Below are 18,732 nucleotides of genomic sequence, written 5' to 3'. Positions count from 1 at the left end.
AAAAATCCCTATAAGTTATTTATATTGCAATATTCCTTACATGTAACCAATACACTGATTTATATAGTTTGTTATGCAGTGATGTATTGGTCAATCATTCAGTTTATAGCCAGAGGTACTTAGTGCGAAACCCCATCACCTGTTAGTATTCAACTTGTGACTCTTTTTTACAATCTTAATTGTCAATAATGTGAAAAAAAAAAAATTTTTTTCTGCAGACTATGTTACTTGACTTGAATGGATATCAATTTTAAAAGATTGTAAAACTCTTAAATTTTAAAAGATTGTAAAACTCTTAAATATAATTGTAATAGTATTGTATTAACTTTCAACCAATTGACTTCAACCTTTCGATTTCGAGATTCATTACTGATTGACTTGACTTCACACAATCCTTTCACAAACAATTGATTTTACAATCAATCAATCTTTCTATAAATCAAGTATTTTACCATTGGATTTATTTAAATATATTATAAATCATTATCTTTTTATTTTTCAGAAATCATTCTAGTTGTTTTTTTATTTATTTAGTGTCATATGGTAATTTTAATTTTTGATTGTCATTGATCTTTCTATCCTTAAAAACTGACCTGTCTCAGAACAACTTGAATCATTTGCTGTTGTTTTTTTCTAAACAATTTCAAAACTATAAAAGGAACTTTGAATAACTTTGAACTCTTTGAACGAAGTTTGAATAACTTTCTTTGCTTTCAAGACTTTTTTGGTTGTTTTACTTTAATTTTTAACTTATAATAATTTTTTAAAAATTTTATTTGTTTTTTATTTAAATTAATTTTTTTTTAACTATTTATTTATTACTTATATTAATTATTAAAAAAAAACTCTTTACTCTTTTAATTAAGTTTGGATTTGTTTTGCATTTAACCGAAACACTTATTTACACTAACACTTATTCATAAATTTCTCTTCACTTTCTTTTTCGCCATTCACTTTTGAATAAAGTCAAGAAATGCATTGTAAATGTATTTGGACCCCATCTAGTTGCCAAGCTTCATTCTATGCCTTATTTATTTATTTATTTATTGGAAACCATATATACAGCTAACAACTTATTACAACACATTGTTAAATATATTAATATTATAATGTATTATAACAACAAAATGTTGTACCTAGAGTAATAAACAGTCTAATAAGTTTTTATCAACTGTTTTATGATTTCATACATTTTGACTTGATGTTTCATGATTTAATACATTTTGACTTAATGTTTCATGATTTAATATATTGTGACTTGATGTTTCATGATTTTATACATTTTGACTTGATAACATTTCAATAATAGGCTAAGAAATCAAAAAACTTTTTTTTTTTATCATCAACACCACCAATACTGCAGCAACAACATTACAACAACAGTATTGCAGCAGTCATGGTGTTAAAGTTATCACTAGTGCTAAATGTGCTCACTAGTCAATATTTAAACATAACCTGTTACTTACTATCAAACATGTCAGTTGTTGCAGAATGTATAGATCCTTTATTAAGAAGTTTCATAAGCCGGTCAACAAACACCTTAGACAGAGACGATGCAAATGGTAGTATATCTTGTCTAATCAGCTTAACAAGCTTTATATCAACTTGTTCATCTAATCTGTGTTCAGCTAGAGTTTGAGAATCGGGTGGTGGGCTAAAAAAAATTTTAACAAACAATAATTGAAATAATAAAAAAACAATTGAACAACAACAACAAACTAAAAACCCGTTGAATCCGCCACTAAAACTAAGTCTATGTGTCAAGGCTTATGTGACCATATGGTATACTAAGAAATTCACAGCAAAGATAACCACACCTTAGAGTGCAACTAATAGAACTTTGTGATAATTTTTCGATTACATTAAAATAACAAAGACAAAACATTAAAAAAATTCAAAAAAACAAAACAAAAAAAAAACATAATTTGGATAATCAAAAAAAGCAAAATTTGACAACAAGCTTTCAGGGTAGAAAAAAATTCAAAAAAAAAAAGGAAACTTGCAATCATGGCTGCATAAGAAACTGTAGCAATGGTTTTTGCATAAGAAACCATTAGCACCTTTTTGTTTTCAATAGACACAACTATCAGCCTTTTGGATAAAGTTCATCAACTTCACAAACTTCATCAACTTTACATTCTGATGACTGAATAAAAGGACCGAAAAAATAAAAAAATATAAAGAAATATAATTTATGTACCTTAAGGAGAAAAGAAAATCATCAAAAGCATTTGCCATACTCATCCACATGTCTTGAAAATCATCATCTGTATTTTTCAAATTAAAAACAAAGACATTTACAATGACGAGAGTATGTTAATCATATAAAAATCTTATTACGCAATACTTTACCTTTGTTATTCAAATGAACTTTTAAACCACTTTTTAAAACGTTGAGAAGCAATTCAATGGACAATTTCCAGGTGGATTGAGCAGGACACGCATATTTTAATTTCAAAGGTAAATGAAGTGTCTATTGTGAAAAATCAAATATTATAAGAATATAATTATATTATATTATATGTATACATATATAATATACATATAATATAATATATATTATTTTGTAAAATGATATTTCACCTCCAAAAAGATAAGAAGGCCACTACAGATGAGAAGGTCACTACAGATGAGGAGGCTACTGAACTGTGATTACAACCCTCTCTGAACTCTAAAACTCCGAAACTTGAACCTTGACGAACAAGGCCGCTGTGCAGAGAAACAAGTTGAGCGCAGCACTTCCTGGGACTTGGTGGGGATCGGAACTTCTCGCTTATGAAGCGAGTGCTCTACCACTACACCACTACCAGATCTTACACATAATACACTACTCAGCAATCATTCTGGTCATATTTTAAAAATCCGAAAATTTTTTTCAAATAAATAAATTATATTTCAAAAATATATCCGGAAAAAGTATTTTTAGAAAATAAATGGAAAAACCAAAAAAAAAAAAAAAAAGGAAAATGTGTAACTAAGAATTTCTCATTTGCTTGAAAAAAAAATTAATTATTTATACGCACTAGGGTTTCTCAAACGGGATCCCGGGGATAAAAGTGGCAGCAGGATTTCCCGGGATATCACTCTTATATCCTGGAACAAATTTTTTTAACTTTACGAATGATAACTTTTTGAACTAATTTGAACAAAAATAAGAAAAATATTATAGCATTTAGTTGTGTTTTATGTGTTCATATCTTATATTAAAACCAAGCACAACAAGAAATGTTATTGAAACTATCTTAAACTATCTAATTCAAGGAATGCATTGCAATTTGTAATGCGATGTTTTCTTTTTTCTTGTTATTACAAAATATGAGAAAGAAAAAAAAACTTTCCTGCGACAAAAACAGTAAGTTTAATTTTTAAACTCCTAAATTATTGAAAAGTTAAACATTTTCTGTTTTGAATTATTGAAACATTTTTGTATTTAAAAAACGGCAAACAAAGACAAATAAAGTCATACTTTAGATAACATATATACATAAAAAATATTTGTAACTTTACCCTTAGTTGTTAGCATGGCAGTATTTTTGTAAAGAAAAATCTGGCGAATCTGCAATTTGCAAAAAGTGCAATGTAAAGATAATGTGCAAAGGATTTTGGATAAGTGGGCTCATTCGTCATTTAAAAAATGGACATAAAGATTTGGATTTGAATATGAAGCGTCTACATGAAGATACTGGCTCAAAAATAAAATTGTGCAAAAGAAAATCACATTGTTTGTTAAGCAGCAGACTTTCGAGGAAATTGCGTCAAAGCTAGCAACAGTGGATGGCTTCTCAACAAATGCCATAACAAAAAGTGAATTCATTAAAAAATCATTGTCTGAAAAAGGCATGTTATTACCAAAAAATCCATCCCATGTTATGAGTATGATAAAAAAAGAATATGATTTAGCCAAACAAACTGTGGTTTTTGTTATTTAGAGATAACAAAAGAAATATCTAGCGGGTCGCGATTTCCTTTATCGTTAGATGAATAAGTCTTTGAAAAATCGACATTATTTACACTTATTAACAAAGTTTTGGAACCGTGGACTGACTCCGATAGCTGGATCACTTCCTGCAGAAAAAATTGTTGATCTGGTTGAAAATAAACTGTCAGATTTCAATTTATCAATTAAAAAGCACATCATAGCTAGCAGTGGTGTACACTAGCAGTCGCCCAATGGCAAATGCCATCCGAATCTTCCGAAGGGCTACTGGAAATAATATTTGATGCAGTTTAGTCGCCCAACCAGGCGACTTGATTTTTTTTTTCATTATTATTATTATTTCAATAATTCTTTAAGCAAAATTTATGCGTCCAAATTTAAATTAAGCAAAATTTATGCGTCCAAAATTAAAGAAAATGACTTTTATCTAACAATAACGACCACCCCGTACGTGTTATTTTGTTGTAACATTCTAAGAGAAATACCTAGATAAAAACCAAGTTGCGTAATTAAAAAAATAATACATAAAAAGTTTGCTTTTATTTAATGTCTTTTTGCTACCAATCAAATTACGTTGCAAAAAAACAACAACATTAATTTGAACAATTATTATATTATATTGTAATTTAGGACTCATTATGTAGCCTCAACAATTATTGACAACTATTGAATCAACTTATAGTTTTATACATACCAAAGTATGTTGGAAACTTTTTCAGGTCCCAAATGTCAACAAAAAATTATTTTAAAATTTAGGAAAAAATTAAGCCTCAACAAACTTTTAGATTGTGATGCCAAAACACAAGATTATATGATATATGATTAAGGGGAAAAAGAATGTGAAAACACAGATATTAAGAACATGCAAAAAAAAAAAAAGTAAAAAAATAATGGAACAAATGAACTTATGATGAGCTAGATTCAGGATAAAAAACCCAATAATTTAAGACTGAAGTGCTAAATAGTTATATACTGCCCTGCCACTCAAGAGCACCTGGAAAAAAATTAAGGAAACCTTATATAAAGTATATTTGGTGTCTTTGGTGGTATACTGAACAGTCTATTTTTCTGCACTTAAGGTGTTCTTGATTGGCAGGGCAGTATAATAAAGTTTTTTTTTATAATTTAACTTTAGAAAACATTAAATCTAAAAAAGCCAATCTAAAAACAAACAAATAATAATAATAGTAATAAATAATTTTTGAGAATTGAAATTATGATAGTAAAAATACTATGGAAAAGTTAAAAAAAAAAAAAAATCAACAAACCTTAATAATATTCCTTAAGACATTTCCTTTAACAACTGTGACTTTAGCATAGCTAATTTCATAAAGAGTTTGCACTAATTTCATACTATGTTCTGCTAAAGGTACATAGTTCATAACAACCCATTCACCAGCACGACCACGAATTTGTGTATAACTTTCATTATCTTGTGTCTCCACTTTTGGCGGACAGCAAGCAAACTCTATAAAATGTAACAGCAATGTGAACACTGTCGGATACATTGGTAGATTATCATTATGGTCCAATATGCTCTTATTATTTAGCTGGGGAACCTCAGCAAGCAAAGTACTTATTGCTTGGAGAACTGATTTCTGTAGTGGTGAAAGTGTTGTTTCATGATGAAATGCTGGAAGAAGAAAGGGCGATGTGTCAGAATGCAGAGGCATTGATACAGCTCGCTCTAACACTTTGCCCAATCTCTCTAAATCGCCGATTCCAAAGCGTCCATAAATTCTTCCAAGCAAAGGAGGAAAAATATTAACCAAAGCAGTCAAAAAAGCTTGGGAAGGATACACAGTCTTATTTGAGATTTTGCCTGAACTATCTTTTGAGTTTCTAACAAATGAAGATACATCCATACAGTATGTACCGATGTTTTGCCACACTCTCCAAGCATTTATCCATAAATCGAGCTCTTGTTCGGTAATGTTTAAAAAAGGTATCTTTCCTTCTTCATGTTCCTCCATGTTATTTTTCACAATTTCTTGAAAACTTTTAAGAGAATTTAAAGCAACTTCTGCATTTTTACTTAATGCACTACCTTCAATAATCTCCAACAACAAAGCCCATGCTCGAGGATAATCACTTAACTTCCTCAAAACATGCTCTCTGTTGCTGAACACCCGTGATACACCTGCTAGGGATAAAACGCAAGTTTCTGCCCATTGTTTTTCAGCTGTGTCACGTGAATGATGAATAAGTATATTACCAGGTAATGTTGTGTTATCAGATGGAGGGGGGCAGTCAGCAGCGGCAGAAGACATTGCTTTTACTTGTTGCAAAAGAGGAAATAAAACCTAGATGTGGTAAATTTGAAACATTTATAAACTTTGATAAAATTAAACTTTACCTGGTTTTACTTTCAAAATCAAACTTTCAAAAATTTAACTTACTTTCCATAAAACAGAGTACCATGTTGCATTTTCAAGCAACCCACCATGTGCAGATATGGTTGAAAAGAGTGTTTGTCCAGCACTTTTGCGAACAGCAGGCCGAGGATCAACACACAGTTCCCCCAGCTTACTATATAAACTCATCCAAGCAGAGTCAAAAGGAGACACAGCATTATCAAGAGATGGATACAAATCTTTGTTTTGTATAGGGCTTATAAGGCCATTAGCTTCTTTGTGCTGTGTTAACTCAGGCTGGCATATCACATACTTTTCCAGCTCATGTTTTAGAGAAGCACGATTTTGGTATAGAAAATCTGATAGATTCCACTAAAATAAATAAATAAATATATATATATACATATATATATATATATATATATATATATATATATATATATATATATATATATTACATAACATATCTAGAAGTAAAACTTGTAATACATCGAAGTAACTTAAATTTCTTGTTAAAACTGATTTTTAGCAATAACAAAATTCTAAAACAATAATAATGTCAAAAGTTGTTATAAGTTTGCTATTTTCTTGCGGTGTTGTTTAACTTTTTTTTTTAATGGCAAAAAAAACTTAATACATAGACATCATTTTTAAAGCACTCTGATTTCTAGAATGTAGTTGCCAGAAGTCAGTGTAGACTTTCATATTCATTAATCAAAATTAATAAATAGGTTTTACTTTCACTGTTAAAATTTTTTTGATAAAAAAACAAGTATTTAAGATATATAATGTCATTAACAACTTAACACTGATAATAAAAACCAATTTACTAATAAATATGTAGTTATACTATCAATAAACTTTAGTATAAAGTATATATAGTATAGTAAAATACAGAGAGTTATAAAGTATAGGAACCACAAATTAGGAATATAGGTCTGGTAAAATTATGATGTAGATATGGATTACATTATCATAGTTTATGCAGTGTTTCACAGGAAGAAATGCAATTGCATGTCTTTATATGACCACCCATGTGTGATTTTTGTTTTGCTGACTTGGCCATGGCTTTGAAATGTTTGATAATTTTTGTGTATTTTTTAAAATGGCACTTAAAAACAAAAACAAACAAATAAAAATGAAAACAAAAACCATAAACTGAAACAAAAAAATAAATCTTAACATAAGAGAAAATAAACAAAAGTAAAAAAGTAAGCTTTAAAAACAAATTTTTATTTTTTAAATTTAAAACCGTTTCATAAAGATCAAATTAATTAAGTTAAGTTAATTATTCCAAACTGATTTATAAACAAAATAACTTTGTTGCAGTAAGTTATAGCAGGAATGAAAAGGCTGGTGTGGGGTTTATAGCACAACATTTTATGTAAAAATTTAATGCTGTTTGATATAAATCACTTACTAAAACTTAAAATTTTTCTCTTATTTTTTTATTGTTTTTGTTTTTTTATTTTTTAGGACACCTCTTATTTCAATTAACGAAATACAAGTGAGGGAACAAAAAATTTAAAAAAAATTTAAATGTAAATAAAACATTTACAACATGCAATCTATTTGAGAGTTTTATACGCTAATATAAAGAAATAACAAATTTTAATTTAGGTTTAAAAAATATTTTACAAAAATTTTATGTTTTTTCTGAAAACGGCAAGGGCGCAAATAATTTTTATCTATTTTTACAATATATTTATAAACAAGTTTATATTATAAATTAATAAAAAGTTATAAGTAGCAATAAAAAAATCTAAAATATACGGCTAAATTCTCTACCATCACTATCGTTTTTTTTTGCTAAAATCTTATACTTGTTCATCAGAATCTGATGATTCTTTATTCGATGTTATTAATAATAATAATTTTTATTCAAAACTAACTTGACTAAAACTTTGGAAAAAATTTTGGAAATTTAATAAAGCTCATTTTCCAAACATTTTGCTATTAGCTGAGTTATACTTTTGTTTATTGTCATCAAAAACCACAGTTCATGGACAATGACACGGTTTTCAAGGTAGGTAGGAGGGGGGGAGGCACACATTTTACATAAAATGGTGTGCTATAAACCCCACATTAGCCTATAACTTACTGCAACAAAATTATGTTTACAAACCAGTTAGGAAAAATCAACTTAAAAACTTTGATCTTTATGCAAGTCTATTAAGCGAAACATTGTTTTCTTGTTTCAGTTTATTTTCTTGTTTCAGTTTATGATTTTTGTTTTTATTTTCATTTAGTTTACTTTTGTTTTTAAGTGCCATTTTTAAAATACACGAAAACAATAACACTATTTAAAAGCAGTGGCTGAGTCAGCAAAATATGTATATGTACATGTATATCAACAGTCAACAAAATATGTACATGTATATGTACGTGCAGTCGCACATCTTCCTGTGAAACACTGCGTATGGTATGTGGTTGGAGGTGTAAAGATCTTGATCACTGAGGTTAACTAAAGGGACTAAGTTTAAAAAAGTCTAGTTTTTTTATGAGGTTCTGAAATCCTTTATTTAAGTCCTAAAAAATTGCTGATACTTTGGGTTAGTATTATTTGACAAAATTCTTTAAAAATGGTATCAATTGCCACTAGGTCCCAACACAACTGAAATATAATTATTTATTTTATATTTAAATAAATGGAACCTTGTGCAGTATTAAAAAGGACTTTTTTTGAAAGTATGAAAAATTGTCAAAGGTTTTTAAACAAAAAATTTTTTGTATTTGGTTTAGTACCAGTGACCACAGTTGTTATATATTAGTAACAATTTCATAACTTATTTCATAACTTTTTTCTTTTTTACAACTTTTTTTCTCACTTTTTTTCATTTTTTAGACAATATCAAATACTCAATTACTCATAAAATATCATAAAATAAGTTGAAAGATAAAAAAAAACAAAATCAAATTTTTCTCAGTTTCAATTTTATTAAAAAAGCTTTCAAAATTATCTTATTGCCATTGAAATTAATTAATTCTATTATCTCCAGCAACTCTATTTTTGAAAAATGTAATGCTTGAACTGTTGGGTTCCACAACATGATATTTGTTACCATGTTGTTGCTGACCACAACAAACAAGTTCATTTAGGATATTAATATCAACATCTCCAGGACCAGTTCCAATAGTTAAAACTCAAAAGTTCTTTTTTATTTGATTAGGTGAAATAAATTTTTTTTTCTTTTAAAAATTACTATTTTAGCCAGATTTTTTGGCATTTTAGACCAAAGTGCAATGATTAGATCCCTAACTAAAAAGACATAACTTTGCATTTTATTAATATTTATTATTAGTAATTTAAGATGAATTTTAATTTTTTATTACTTGATGCAAAGTGAAGCAGATTATATATTCTCTATTTCTATATATCCATAAAAAAATATATATATAAAAAGTCATCTTAAAACTTGACCAATATATGGAAAGTCACCTTAAACTTGACGGATATACAAAAAGTCACCTTAAAATTGACGGATATATGGAAAGTCACCTTAAAACTTGATCAAAAAGATCAGCCATTAAATTAGGGATTATTTTTTTTGGAGTTATTACTTTACTGGTGCATTCAAGAAATCTTATTTTCAAAAGTTCTAAAAAGTAGTTGTGGTAGGTTTTAACAGAGCTAAGAATAAGGTTAAAGGTTTTTTTAAAAAAAAAAAATTTAAGCATAAAGATACACAAACATAGTTTACAAAACTAGGTACTTTTTTAAGATTAATGAACTTTTATTATTTTAAATAGATTTTATTATTAGTTAACTTTTATGTTCTAAAATTTATTTCCATATGTTTGCAAATATATGGAAATAAATTATTATTTTTGAATATATTTGCAAAATACAACAATAGTTTCTAAAAATTAGAGGATAAAAGCTGCAACAGTAAAATAAAACTTATACAAAGAAGAAACCCCTGTCAATTGGAACCTTAAATTGCTTAAAATAGTTTGTAATTTTAGTAATATAAAAATCTTTAAAATTTAAAGATAAATAACTTGTACTTAATACTTTAACTTCATTGTTATTATCAAAATGTTAATTTTTAAATGAATGTGCTTAGTTAACATATAATGTGCACAGTTAATTGTGCACACGTAACATTTAATGTGCACAGTTAATGTTTAACATTTAATGTGCTTATTAACTATTGTTAGTTATTAGTTATGGTTCTGTTATTCTGTGAAATAGACTTTTTCTTTTAAAATAAGTAGTTTCTAAGCATTCCTGAGCCTAACATGTTTCCTATTGTTGTTGTAGTCTTTTTATTTCAATTTTCAATTTTTTTAGTTTAAACTTTGTTCTTAATGTTTATTTAGCTTTTATTTTAAGTTCTGTAAAATGTATCTTTATATTTTTAAGTTATAAAGGTCTGTAAAATATATCTTTATGTTTTTAAGTTATAAAGGTCTGTAAAATATATCTTTATGTTTTTAAGTTATGAAGTTATGATAAAGATGACAAGCTAGCAAGTCACAATTTAAATATAATTTTAAATATAATTTTAGAAATAAATTTAGTATTAATAAGTAGAATAATAAATTTATGTTTTAAATTTAATTACATATTTATTAGTATATTTATTTTATTATTCATATTAATTTGTGTCCCTATCTTATTATTTATATTAATATGTATTCTTATATTATTACTTATATTAATTTGTATCTCTAATGATTGTATAGGGATTTGAATTATATGGGCTCAGATTTTATTTGTGTAAGTTTATTAGTTTATTAATGTTTATTTTAGTTCTTCAAGAGATACCAATAGAGATAATAAACAGAGAGATAATAGAGATAATAAACAGAGAGATAATAGAGATAATAAACACGTTTAACAATTATGTAAACTTTATTATTTTTTTATTTTAAAAATATATTTAAATCTTTATTAATTTAATAAAAAGTAATAATAAAAAGGCAACAATAAAAAAATAAAAAGATTGTTTAAAGATTTATTATGTAAACTTTATTATTTTATAGCATTGTTTAGACAAAGAAGTATCAGTCATTATTTTTTTAATTTGCTGTTTGTTCATTTTATGTAACTTGTAACTATAAATTTTTAGAGGTAAACTAACTATTTTAAAATTAATTTGTTCATTTAATTGGATTATTTATTTTATACTAGTCTTTATTTTATTTATTTACAAATTTAAACAACATTTTTTGGTTTGTTTTCAAAATAATAAATTACAAAGGTTTTGAAAGATGTTTCTATTTATTATTAGTAAACAGGTACTTCTTAATCAAATTTAGTCGGCTCCAAGAGATTCTATTTTATCTTTAGTACTAAAAAGTTCATAGTGTCCTTCCCCATTCGCTTATTCAATGGTGACCAATAATAGTCAAGATGAAATGTTTGACATACTAGGTGTATATCTTAAAACATGTTTAAAAACAAGAGTACTTTTTATTAAGTTTTCAAAACTGATTTATGTTAAATAAAAAATTATGTATAACTTATTTTTTACTAAGACCATATAAAAATATAGTTTCAAAATCTGTACTTAGAGCGTTTACAATGGTAGTTTTTCATGCTATAAACGACAAAGGAGTAAGGTGTTTTAGTTGTTACCATTTAATTTTATATATTTGTTTCATGTTTTTATCTATTTATTTGTGCTGAGAGCTTTTGTTACATAGAAGCATCTGTTAAAATAATTTAATTTGTGTCATGTATAATTTTTTTTTTTTCGGTTTTACTTTTGGCATTATTTATTTGGTCTACTGTTGATATATAGTTTTTAGTTATTAAATTTCATGATTTGAAATTTATATTATTAATCATAGCTTGAGCATTCAACTATTCAACTATTAGAGTATCAAATTAAAAAAAATATTTGTATACTCAAACAGTTTAAAAAATCAAAAATAATAATTTAACAAAAGAATAATAATTCAATAAATAAAGCGATCAATAAAATTAATTTTGAATGACTCTATTATTCTTTTTAAATAACTTTTTCTTTTTATAAACATATCTTTAAAAAAATCAAAGTGAATTAAATGTTTTAAAATTTCAACTTGTACTAATTTTTGTTTTAATTAAATCTTTTGTTTTATTTTTTAACCCTAAAATTATTTTTAACTTAAAAATTTGATTATGTTATTTTTTTTGTTGAGAATGCTCTTTCAGAAGTTGTTGAGGTTAGGCAAATTGTTGTTTTGAAAGAGTTGAGAAAACTCTTTTTTAAATTATGTAACATTAAGTATCTATAATTATGTAGCATTTATATTAGTAAATTATTAAAATTACAAAAATTTATAAGCAACTTTATTAACCAAGTGTTATAAAAGCCATCAAAAATAATGCCACACAAAAAAAGGAACCATTTAAAGAATGTATTTATGTTCCTCCACATCATATGAAGAAACAAAAGTAGATTTTTATATAGCGTTGATATCAACACTATATAAAAGTGATTTTTTTAGTATTTTTGTCTTTCTTTATATCTTTTTAATAATAATATCCTATTTATATTACGTTTTGCTTTAAGTTTCATATTTACTTAACATTTTAGGTTATCATTGCATCATAAATGTGTTTGAGACAGACAAAAATCATTGACCTTGTTTATATGTTTTATGGTAACCCCTTTGTGTAAAATTTTTTTTGTTGACCTGATGCTGACCTCAAACTGTTAGAGGTCAGCAATAAATTGCAAGGGCTGTTAACATCAAGATTGCAGGCTGTACTTCTTTACCTTTTACTGTTGGATTTTAAAAAAATTTCATAACTTACGTTATGTGGATTTTTTTTGTTATTAACTAAAAGCCAAGATAAAAATGATCACTAAATAACTAAATAGATTAGATAAATAGATGAATTTGTATTATATTTCAGATAATATCAAGTTAGACTGATATTACTGATTTATTTACAAACAACCTGTATTACAGATTGCTTACTGCTAGTTTTTAATGTCAATTACTAATCTACTTTAAAACTTTATTTTTTTAAATCAAATTTTCAAAATAGCATTGTAATCAACATAATAAAATCATATTTTTAAAACCAGACTAACGATGGCATAATGAAACATGAATAAGAAAAACAGTTTTTGGACCATGATAAAAAAAATGAAAACAGGAATTACTTTTCAAAACCACTTTCAGCAGTAAAATAATGAGCTTCTGGTCAGTGCATACACTCCAGGTAAACTACAAATGGAGATACTCGTCAGCACAGTACCAACCAGAGACGTGGTAGGTTAAAACTCTATCTCTTACAAAGCAAGTGCTCTACCATCACACAACTACCATTACTTAATTTGGTATTGTATATGTGTTTACATTTAAGTTTCTATATATTAAAAACACCTAAAGTTATATTTAAAAAACATTTAAAATTAACAAAAAAGAAACAAACCAACAATCCAACTGCTGTTAAACTAATATTAATCTCATTCTGCTGCAAACCAAACTTGCCAATAACTTCAACCAACACATGTACACACCAACAAGGTATGATTGGTAGAAAGTCTGTAACTACCAACTGTAGACTTTGAAAGCCTAATCTTATGATTGCTTCACTATAAATAAAAACAAAAAACTAATCTTATGATTGCTTCACTAAACTTTTTAATTATACTATTTTTTAATTATAAATAAATTATTAAAATCAAACATATATATTAATTTCTCTTTACTTTTGTTACTAGCTTACAACAACCAATTATTTGTTATAAATTAACAGTGAAGTAAATTTAAAGTATTAAATAATTTATTATAATCAACATAGATTTTGTTTCAAAAGAAATTAAAAACTTACTTTTGTTGATTAGTTGCAGAACCTATAATTCTGAGTATAACTGGCCAAGCAGCACCTAACTTAGGCGCACATTCTTGTAAAATATTTAAAACACACTCAAACTGTAGCTGACGTACACCACTATAACTTATTAAAGCCATTTCTTGAAGTGGGTATAAAATTGTTAACTGCAATGGCTAAAAACAAAACAACTTTGTTAAACATAATTTACTTAGCTTAATGTATTTAGTACATACAAACCTTAGTGTATATAATGGATACAAACCTTAGTGTTTATAATTAATATAAACCTTAGTGTATATAATGGATACAAACCTTAGTGCATGTAATAGATACAAACCTTTTTGTATACAAAAGATACAAACCTTTCACTAATTTTTTTCCTTGATGTGATTGCTCACAATATCTTTTTTTTAATAATTTTTTTTACATTTTTAAATAAAATACTAAAAACTTAACTAATAAAAATGGAAAATTAAAAAAAAAACTAAAGTTCATTCACTTCATATAATGATTTAAAAAAATGAAAAGTGGGAATCAGATATAAAAACTGTAGTTAGTATGTATGATTTTTTTAAAAAATGAAAATATTTTATATGGTATATGGTAAAAATATTTTACAGACGGAATCATTTCATAACATAGAATAAGATGAAAACCAATTTAGCAAATGAATTAAACCAAAAAGTATCTTATTAATGACAATAATATTAATAATAATAAAAAAATAAATATACAATACTGTAAAGATTCAAAGCCATTTTAAATCTTTTACTGACAAAACTAAAAAGTTAAATATACTTGATTAAGCCTTTAAAACTTTAAATAAGTTAATACTTTTAACTTCTATAAGCAATCTATTTTTATCTATTTTCCTAGCAGAATGCACTTTTGATATTTTTAAATCTATATTTTCTTTTTTTTAGAATTTTACAAGGTTTCAGTGATGCATATTTACTAATTTTGCAGAAAATGTATAGTATTGTGTATAAATATGATGCCTTATATTACTATTTTATGATTTTGAGTATAGCATATTTAGATTTCTAATGTTTACAAATACTAAACTTAATATTAAAAAGAAATTATCATGAACTAATCATACAACTTTATGTTTCTTAGCAACTTAACGTTTCTTAGCAATTCTAAATTTTTTAGCAACTTTAACTTTCTTAGCAATTTCAGGTTTCTTAGCCATTTTTTATATACTTCTTAGCCAATACTTTATTTACATGCATTTTTTTCAAACATTTTTTTATGATTCAATTTTTAGATTAAAAACAACTAAAGATGTTAAAAAAAAACTTCGTAGAAAAACTAATATATAATTAAATTTAATATTACATTTTTTATTACTATTTAACAATAATTAAGTTCTTTTTTTTCTCTACATTTATATAAATGAATACAAATCTTAATATTTTTTTAAATTATTTCTTGAAAATAGCAACCTTGCATATAATCCTTTCACTTGCTTTATAGAAAAAAAGTTAAATGTACGCTTTATGAGTATTTTTGATCCAGTGTTATAAGTTATAGCATGTGTACAAGAAATTTTTTTTTTTTTTAAAAAAATAGTAAAGGAGGAAGAAAAAAATGAGAAAAAAAAACTATTATTTTAAATTTGAATGTTTTTATTCAAAATTCTTTATAAATTATAAGGAAATTTCTATTTTCACTTTTTTGATATCGCGCAACCTGTTAATTATTAAAGTTGATGTAACTATTATAAAATATTATTTTTCTTAACTATTTTTATTTTTTATTTTTTCATTTTATTATTTTTTTTCATTTTTTACAAAATAAAACCTAAAATATAAACAAAGACATTGCAAGAATTATATTGCTTTAAGCATTTAAGTTTTTTTTAAATTATAAAAAAATAAATTCTCAATAAAACGTTGTTTAAAGTTTGTAACAATTAATGTTTTTTTTTTGTTTTTTTTTGTTGACAAAATCAGTCATTATAAAAAAACAAAAAAACTAAAATATCAAGTGGCACTAATTATAAAATAAAATTTAACATGTACTATTTTTTAGCTAATAATTTTTTTTTTTTTTAAATAATTTGGTAATCATTTTTGCTTTGTTATGAGAAATTATTTAAATAAATATTCTTGCTCTTGCAAGATAACACATAAAAGCTTTTTTAATTTTTTTTTTTTTTTTTTTTTAATTACTTTTTTTTATGCATTGTATAACATCTTTTTTTTATGCTGAACTTAAAAGAAAAAATGAAGAAAATCTTATTTTTATTAACTCTAACTTTTTCTTTTTTTTTTAATTACTTTTTTTATGCGTTGTATAACATCTTTTTTTTATGCTGAACTTAAAAGAAAAAATGAAGAAAATCTTATTTTTATTAACTCTAACTTTTTCTTTTTTTTTTAATTACTTTTTTTTATGCGTTGTATAACATCTTTTTTTTATGCTGAACTTAAAAGAAAAAATGAAGAAAATCTTATTTTTTATTAACTCTAACTTTTTTTTTTTTTTTAATTACTTTTTTTTATGCGTTGTATAACATCTTTTTTTTATGCTGAACTTAAAAGAAAAAATGAAGAAAATCTTATTTTTTATTAACTCTAACTTTTTTTTTTTTTTAATTACTTTTTTTTATGCGTTGTATAACATCTTTTTTTTATGCTGAACTTAAAAGAAAAAATGAAGAAAATCTTATTTTTTATTAACTCTAACTTTTTTTTTTTTTTTAATTACTTTTTTTTATGCGTTGTATAACATCTTTTTTTTATTATGAACTTAAAATAAAAAATGAATAAAATCTTATTTTTATTAACTATAAATTTTTTTTTTTTTTTAATTACTTTTTTTTATGCGTTGTATAACATCTTTTTTTTATGCTGAACTTAAAAGAAAAAATGAAGAAAATCTTATTTTTTATTAACTCTAACTTTTTTTTTTTTTTAATTACTTTTTTTTATGCGTTGTATAACATCTTTTTTTTATGCTGAACTTAAAAGAAAAAATGAAGAAAATATTATTTTTATTAACTATAACTTTTTTTTTTTTTTAATTACTTTTTTTTATGCGTTGTATAACATCTTTTTTTTATGCTGAACTTAAAAGAAAAAATGAAGAAAATCTTATTTTTTATTAACTCTAACTTTTTTTTTTTTTTTAATTACTTTTTTTTATGCGTTGTATAACATCTTTTTTTTATGCTGAACTTAAAAGAAAAAATGAAGAAAATCTTATTTTTATTAACTCTAACTTTTTCTTTTTTTTTTAATTACTTTTTTTTATGCGTTGTAAAACATCTTTTTTTTATGGTGAACTTAAATGAAAAAATTAATAAAATATTATTTTTATTAACTCTAAATTTTTTTTTTTTTTTTAATTACTTTTTTTTATGCGTTGTATAACATCTTTTTTTTATGCTGAACTTAAAAGAAAAAATGAAGAAAATCTTATTTTTTATTAACTCTAACTTTTTTTTTTTTTTTAATTACTTTTTTTTATGCGTTGTATAACATCTTTTTTTTATGCTGAACTTAAAAGAAAAAATGAAGAAAATCTTATTTTTATTAACTCTAACTTTTTCTTTTTTTTTTAATTACTTTTTTTTATGCGTTGTATAACATCTTTTTTTTATGCTGAACTTAAAAGAAAAAATGAAGAAAATCTTATTTTTATTAACTCTAACTTTTTTTTTTTTTTAATTACTTTTTTTTATGCGTTGTATAACATCTTTTTTTTATGCTGAACTTAAAAGAAAAAATGAAGAAAATCTTATTTTTTATTAACTCTAACTTTTTTTTTTTTTTTAATTACTTTTTTTTATGCGTTGTATAACATCTTTTTTTTATGCTGAACTTAAAATAAAAAATTAATAAAATCTTATTTTTTATTAACTCTAACTTTTTTTTTTTTTTTAATTACTTTTTTTTATGCGTTGTATAACATCTTTTTTTTATGCTGAACTTAAAAGAAAAAATGAAGAAAATCTTATTTTTATTAACTCTAACTTTTTTTTTTTTTTTAATTACTTTTTTTTATGCGTTGTATAACATCTTTTTTTTATGCTGAACTTAAAATAAAAAATGAAGAAAATCTTATTTTTATTAACTCTAACTTTTTTTTTTTTTTTAATTACTTTTTTTTATGCGTTGTATAACATCTTTTTTTTATGCTGAACTTAAAAGAAAAAATGAAGAAAATCTTATTTTTTATTAAATCTAACTTTTTTTTTTTTTTTAATTACTTTTTTTTATGCGTTGTATAACATCTTTTTTTTATGCTGAACTTAAAAGAAAAAATGAAGAAAATCTTATTTTTATTAACTCTAACTTTTTCTTTTTTTTTTAATTACTTTTTTTTATGCGTTGTATAACATCTTTTTTTTATGCTGAACTTAAAAGAAAAAATGAAGAAAATCTTATTTTTATTAACTCTAACTTTTTTTTTTTTTTTAATTACTTTTTTTTATGCGTTGTATAACATCTTTTTTTTATGCTGAACTTAAAAGAAAAAATGAATAAAATCTTATTTTTATTAACTCTAACTTTTTTTTTTTTTTTAATTACTTTTTTTTATGCGTTGTATAACATCTTTTTTTTATGCTGAACTTAAAAGAAAAAATGAAGAAAATCTTATTTTTTATTAACTCTAACTTTTTTTTTTTTTAAATTACTTTTTTTTAT

General features: G+C 24.3%; 1 protein-coding gene across 1 annotated transcript in view; it reads right to left on the bottom strand.

Moving 5' to 3' along the window:
* Nucleotides 1-18,732, bottom strand: part of LOC100210719 (protein MON2 homolog) — a 77,557-nt gene that overhangs the window by 14,760 nt on the left and 44,065 nt on the right. Inside the window, exons 18-24 of the mRNA XM_065800853.1 lie at nucleotides 14,072-14,247; nucleotides 13,670-13,832; nucleotides 6,337-6,663; nucleotides 5,206-6,240; nucleotides 2,353-2,473; nucleotides 2,201-2,267; nucleotides 1,467-1,654 (exon numbers count right to left, since the gene is read on the bottom strand). Coding sequence (XP_065656925.1) covers nucleotides 1,467-1,654; nucleotides 2,201-2,267; nucleotides 2,353-2,473; nucleotides 5,206-6,240; nucleotides 6,337-6,663; nucleotides 13,670-13,832; nucleotides 14,072-14,247 — 2,077 coding nt within the window. The remainder of the gene's footprint in view (nucleotides 1-1,466; nucleotides 1,655-2,200; nucleotides 2,268-2,352; nucleotides 2,474-5,205; nucleotides 6,241-6,336; nucleotides 6,664-13,669; nucleotides 13,833-14,071; nucleotides 14,248-18,732) is intronic.

Source organism: Hydra vulgaris, chromosome 07 (genome assembly GCF_038396675.1).
Source record: "Hydra vulgaris chromosome 07, alternate assembly HydraT2T_AEP".
In the NCBI taxonomy this organism is placed as follows: Eukaryota; Metazoa; Cnidaria; class Hydrozoa; order Anthoathecata; family Hydridae; genus Hydra; species Hydra vulgaris.
This window is presented reverse-complemented; position numbering and strand designations above follow the sequence as displayed.